The 6,171-nt window shown below is 40.2% G+C and overlaps 1 protein-coding gene across 3 annotated transcripts in view; it reads left to right on the top strand.

Moving 5' to 3' along the window:
- Positions 1-4,561, top strand: part of LOC120554361 (cyclin-dependent kinase 5 activator 1-like) — a 7,925-nt gene extending 3,364 nt beyond the window's left edge. For all 3 annotated transcript variants that reach the window (XM_039793228.1, XM_039793230.1, XM_039793229.1), the window contains exons 4-5: positions 276-413; positions 3,902-4,561. In XM_039793228.1, the coding sequence (XP_039649162.1) occupies positions 276-413; positions 3,902-4,459 (696 nt within the window). In that variant the 3' untranslated portion in view covers positions 4,460-4,561. The remainder of the gene's footprint in view (positions 1-275; positions 414-3,901) is intronic.
- Positions 4,562-6,171: the final 1,610 nt, after the last annotated feature.

Genomic DNA, 6,171 nt, shown 5'->3' with positions numbered 1-6,171 from the left:
GTGTGTCTGTGTCTAGGTGAGTGTATCTGTTTGTGTTTGTGTGTTTGTGTGTGTGTCAGACACACTTATGGTATCAGACAAAGTGGCAGTTGTGATTGGGTTATATTTTCTGTAACAGTCATGAATGTTCTCCTCTCTCCTTATCTCCTCATTCCTTCAATCCTCTTTCCTTATCTCCTCTCTCCTTCACTCCTCTCTCCTTATCTCCTCTCTCCTTGTCTCCTCTCTCCTTCACTCCTCTCTCCTTATCTCCTCTCTCCTTGTCTCCTCTCCAGGCATCTACAGGCGAGCTCCTTCGTTGTCTCTCTGACTTCCTGTGTCGCCGTTGTGTCAAACTGAAGGAGCTGTCGTCCAATCAGATCGTCCTGTGGTTCAGAAACGTAGACAGAGCGCTGCTGGTCCAAGGCTGGCAGGTCTGTGTGTCTGTTTGATTGGTCTGTGTGTTTCTCTCTCGTCATTTAGCGTAGGAGTCGGTAGTGTTGGATACATTTCATAGGCTGTCAGTGTGTGAAGCTGGGTAACCAAACTTTACTGTAGTTTTTACCATGTGGTGCGTTGTGCACACTGAGGTCGTTTTTTCACCGTGGTTCCGAGGTAACATGGTAATGTAACGTGTTAATGTGGTTCCATTCATGCAAAAGCAAACGCTATGTCAACTGTAACAGTAGACTCTTTGACTACTGGACACATGCCTTCATATGAATTAATATAAGGGCTGTCAGTCAATCGTTTAAAACATTTAGTCGCGATTAATGGCATGATTGTCCACAGTTAATTCATGAATCATTGGAAATGAATGAGTTTTTCTATCTTAACGGGCCGGCTACATTGCATGTTTATGTGTACAAAGCGGGAGCTCCAACGTAGCGTTCCCGCTATAGCTTCCACTATAATCTATGAAACTGGCAACACCGGGCAGAGAGCAGCGTGTAGCAGTGCGTCTGCTCTGCGAAGATCTGCCCTAGAAGCATACAAAAAACACAGCTTTTTATTCAGTGTGCCAATGTGCTGCAATAGCAGCAATAGGCAGAATGACTATTATCCTGCATACTTATTATTATTCCGCCACATTTTTGTCCTGCTACTAGTCACGGAGCATTGCCAACACATGCACACAAAATACATCAAAACGTGTATAATGACTATAATGACGTGTACTATGACTTTTCTAAGAGATTTGCCGCTTATTTTTTACGAAATCAGCAAAACACGGCACAGAATTTCTCATAGACTTTAATGGGAAATCTTCGGGAAATAGCTTAACACAGCTCAAAACAACCACTCTTTGGGGCCATACTGTGTCGCCATACTTTAAAGTAGGAAAATAATTAAAAGTTTAAATTGAAGACAAGACTTCGGCCTTTATTTGTCAGAATGTGCATTCTGATATCAAGCACGGTTTCTACCAAATCACAGTTTATGTATCGTCCAGTTTTCAGATTTTCCAATGTGTGTGTATGGGGCTGGAATGTTGAGAGTTAGAGGGGAGGACAGAGGGGGGAGCTGCAGTACGATTCTCTGAAATCTTTCCAAACAAATTGCTCTCTCCCCTACAGTTTTCACTCTTCATACATCATGATTTGTCAAAATATAGGAAATCTTGTGCTGGTTGCAGACATGCAACTATGGAGTTCACTGGACTTAAACTTTTGGCTCTGTTCATACCAACTGTCGATAGAAACAATGAAAAAGAATATCTGAAGGACACAGATGGTTCCATAGATATAGAACAATAGATATGACATGTAATTCTGACTTGCCATTCCAGGATGGAAGCACTTGGCGGCCATCTTACCAGGGTTAAGTTTTAGAATTGCTTCCATTGGAATCAATGGGGAAAGAGGCTCATGTTGTCTTTATTATCCTTATATTTTTCTACCAATACATCAATAGTGGTTTTAATTCAAAGTAATGACTGTAAGACAACTGTGCCTTTCTAGAAAGAAACAAAAAATAGAGGTTTGGGTGGAATTTTGATTGCTATAGCTCCAAGAGAACAAGTAATTCGTTCAATTATGAAGATAATCTCATAATTTTGCATTTGTATTGCAGGTAATAATTTTATTTTTTCAATTTTGCATGAACTTAATAAATAAAAAGTGTCTGGTATTCTGAATGGCTAATATACATTAAACAATATTTTTTAATGTCAATCTCAACTATAAGACCACATTTCCCATCAACCACGCTACCTCCTGTTTAGCGTTTGTTTTCTTACTGTCACCGGCCGGCATGGAGTTTGTTTTGACGATGAGCGGAGTAGTTGAAGAGCCTCGCTAGCCTCAATGAGTTTTTGTTGATAAAGACTATAATGACTTCACCAGAACTGCTGGTGGACTTGTCGCAATTTTCATTGCGCTAACGTTATGGACATTACATCTACAATAGTAATGTGGAGACTTGCTGCTGAAGTAGGAAGTCTTTCTGGACGTTACTTTACCTCGTCAAGACATGGATTATTAAGTTTTAATTTGCTTTACTGAAAGGAAAATCGTGTAAAGGCATGAGGTAAGCTGACAACAATAGATAGTTAATAGAATAGAAAAGTTAATATATGATGACTGACAGCAGGATTCAACATGGCTAATGTTTGGGGAGCTAACGTCAGCTGGTGAAAATGTACCTTTAAGTGCGGCTGGTCTGTTAGGCTCTGTGTTGCTGGATGTGGCTACTGTTGATTTGTGAAACGTAACTTTACTCTATGTGTAACGTTACAGTACTTGTCGTTAACTTTAATTTAACTGAAAACTTAACACAGATTGAGTGAAATCAGCCGCAGCAGTCAATGTATGTATGTCAATATTAACGACATGTTAAAAAAACTGTTATAACGTTAACGTTACTAAATGTCTTATTTGAGGTAAAAAATCAATCAACTAAAACTATGTTTGCTGTTCATAAATGATGTTAAGAGCTAGCTAGCAATCACCACTAACTGACATCTCAGCCGGTCTGTTAACAGTTGCTAGGCAACGTAACTAGCTAGCTAGCTAGTTCACCAACTTTTCTGTATTTATAGTTAAAAAAGAAGAGAAAAAATACTCTATCTACTCCTACTGACGTGTGGAAAGTGATGGTTGCCTCCTGGGTCTTTTGGGTCCTTCTGGTAAAGCAGTTAGGTGCTGCACAGCTGACAACCATACTTGCTGCCATAGGTGACAATTGTAAACAGTACCCTAGTAAGATGGCCGACAGTTATGCCATAAGTTATGACGTCATGTCATATCTATTGTTCTATATCTATGGATGGTTCCCTGTTTGTTACCTGCTCTGTGTCGCATATATTTGACACCACAAACATAAAAACCACATCAATGCGTTCGCCAGACTTTTATCTCTCTGGTGATGATAATATTTTTGACGTTTGGACCCACGGTTTTTTAATTACAGAACAAACTTAAGAAATATAATTATTATTAAATGGACAGCAACAAGTTCTGACACACACACACACCTCCTATCATGGAGACTCTTTACTGTAGGCCGTGTCAAACAGCAGATTAGCCAGGGTTATTCGGATGTAGTAGGCACACTGTCAACATTTCCTGTGGCATTTTCTAGTTGATATCTATTATGCAAGATGTGTGCTGCACATTAGTCTATATTTCTTTAAATGAAACTATGGTGTCCCCCCAGTACCTGTCTGTTCTCCTTGTAGGACCAGGTCTTCACCAGTCCTGCCAGTCTGGTCTTTGTGTACCTGCTGTGTCTCTAACCTGTCTGTCCCCCTTTAGGACCAGGTCTTCACCAGTCCTGCCAGTCTGGTCTTTGTGTACCTGCTGTGTCTCTAACCTGTCTGTCCCCCTTTAGGACCAGGTCTTCACCAGTCCTGCCAGTCTGGTCTTTGTGTACCTGCCGTGTCTTTAACCTGTCTGTCTCTAACCTGTCTGTCCCCATCTAGGACCAGGTCTTCACCAGTCCTGCCAGTCTGGTCTTTGTGTACCTGCTGTGCCGGGCAGCAGTAGACGAGGACACGTCTTCGGAGCAGGAGCTGCACTCCGTCTTCCTCACCTGTCTCTACCTGAGCTACTCGTACCTGGGCAGCGAGATCTCCTACCCGCTCAAACCCTTCCTGCTGGAGGCCAGCCACAATGCATCCTGGGAGTCCAGCCACAATGCATCCTGGGAGTCCAGCCACAATGCATCCTGGGAGTCCAGCCACAATGCATCCTGGGAGTCCAGCCGCGATGCATTCTGGGAGAGAGCGCTGCAGCTGATCGACCGGCTGAGTGCCGACATGCTGCGGATCAATGCTGAGCCGCACTTCTTCACAGAGGTGTTTCAGGATCTGAAAAAAGAGGGACGAGAGAGAGAGAAGCAAGAGAAAGAGAGGATGAAAGAGAGGGAGGAGAAAGAGGGGGAGAGGGAGAAAGATGAAATGAAAGAGAAGCAGGAGAGAGAGAAGGAGGAGGAGAAAGAGAACAATGGAGGAAACAGCATCGATGATCTGGATCGTTAAGAGAGAAGAAAAGAGGAGACCACAGTATTTACACTGCTACGTTTCCCCCTCTCATTCCCCCTGCTCTGGTGTTCCCCCCTCTCATTCCCCCTGCTCTGGTGTTTCTCCCTCTCATTCCCCCTGCTCTGATGTTTCTCCCTCTCATTCCCCCTGCTCTGGTGTTTCCCCCTCTCATTCCCCCTGCTCTGATGTTTCTCCCTCTCATTCCCCCTGCTCTGGTGTTCCCCCTCTCATTCCCCCTGCTCTGATGTTTCCCCCTCTCATTCCCCCTGCTCTGGTGTTTCCCCCTCTCATTCCCCCTGCTCTGGCGTTTCCCCCTCTCATTCCCCCTGCTCTGGTGTTTCCCCCTCTCATTCTACAGTAATGTAGGTTTGTAGCGTGGCTGTCCTGTAGAACCATGTATCTGTTTTCAGCTTTGTGATGATGCATTTGACAGCTTATCCAAGAGGATTTTTAAAGACTTTATTTATGTTATTTAGGATAAGTTTCTCAACACATAAAGGAATACACTGAATCCTTCAGTTCATCACAAACATTCAACATCAAGACTCCCGGGGGTCTCTAAGCAGCCAGTGTTTGTGGCAAAGTCTTGATATGTTGCATAGCTTGTAAATACTCAAAGTACAAGTACCTTGAATGTGTACTTTAGTACCTACGTTCACTGTACTATAGTAAATGTACATAGTTACATCCCCCCCTGGTGTAGAGGAAGTAAACATGACACAACAGAAGAATACTTCTATAGTTCTCTTCTGTAGTTCTATAGTTCTCTTCTATAGTTCTATACTTCTACAGTTCTCTTCTTTAGTTCTATACTTATATAGTTATCTTCTATACTTCTATAGTTCTATACTTCTATAGTACTCTTCTGTACTTCTATAGTTCTATAGTTCTCTTCTATGCTTCTAGAATTATCTTATATAGTTCTATACTTCTATAGTTCTATATTTCTATACTTATATAGTTCTATAGTTCTATACTTCTATACTTCTATAGTTCTCTTCTATACTTCTATAGTTCTATAGTTTGTTCTGTGGATAACTGACATTAATGCTGAACATGTAATGCACATTGTTATTTTAACTACATCTTTTGGAACTTACATGGTTTTAACTTTAAATACATTTCTGTATTTTAACATTTGCAGTTTTTGAAATAAATTATCATATTTTGCAATAAGTGTGTGTGTCTGGATTAAATATTAATACTTACGTAGGATATAAGTGAAATACATTTTTATAAAATCGAAAATGGTTAGGTAATGTAAGTATTATTAAGTTTAACTGTATTATTACCATTAATAATTATTATGGTTATTATTATGAATAAATAGTGTTAAAGTGATTCTTTGTTTTCTGTTTTGTGTAAAGCTCTTTGTGACTGTTGTTAAAGAAACTAGTTTTATTTAAAATTAAAAAGAAAAAATGAACTCATTAAATACCTAATATAATACATATAATATATATTATTAAACCGCATTATTTAACCCTTGGGCCCTCCTCAAATTTACTAACATTGGACACCTTCGTGGCAAAAATATACACGCACACAAAAACTGATATTAAATCATCATATTTCAATATTGTTTTCGTTTTTTTTGTTTTTTTTCCATAAATCACTTAACCAACATCTACCTTGCTCAAAACTACCAAACATTCAATATTTTTCAGGATTTTTACCCTTTAAATGCAGATTTATTTATTTGAAGTATC

The sequence above is a fragment of the Perca fluviatilis genome, chromosome 24 (genome assembly GCF_010015445.1).
Source record: "Perca fluviatilis chromosome 24, GENO_Pfluv_1.0, whole genome shotgun sequence".
In the NCBI taxonomy this organism is placed as follows: Eukaryota; Metazoa; Chordata; class Actinopteri; order Perciformes; family Percidae; genus Perca; species Perca fluviatilis.
The sequence above is the reverse complement of the archived record's forward strand: the minus strand, read 5'-3'. Positions and strand labels throughout refer to the sequence as shown.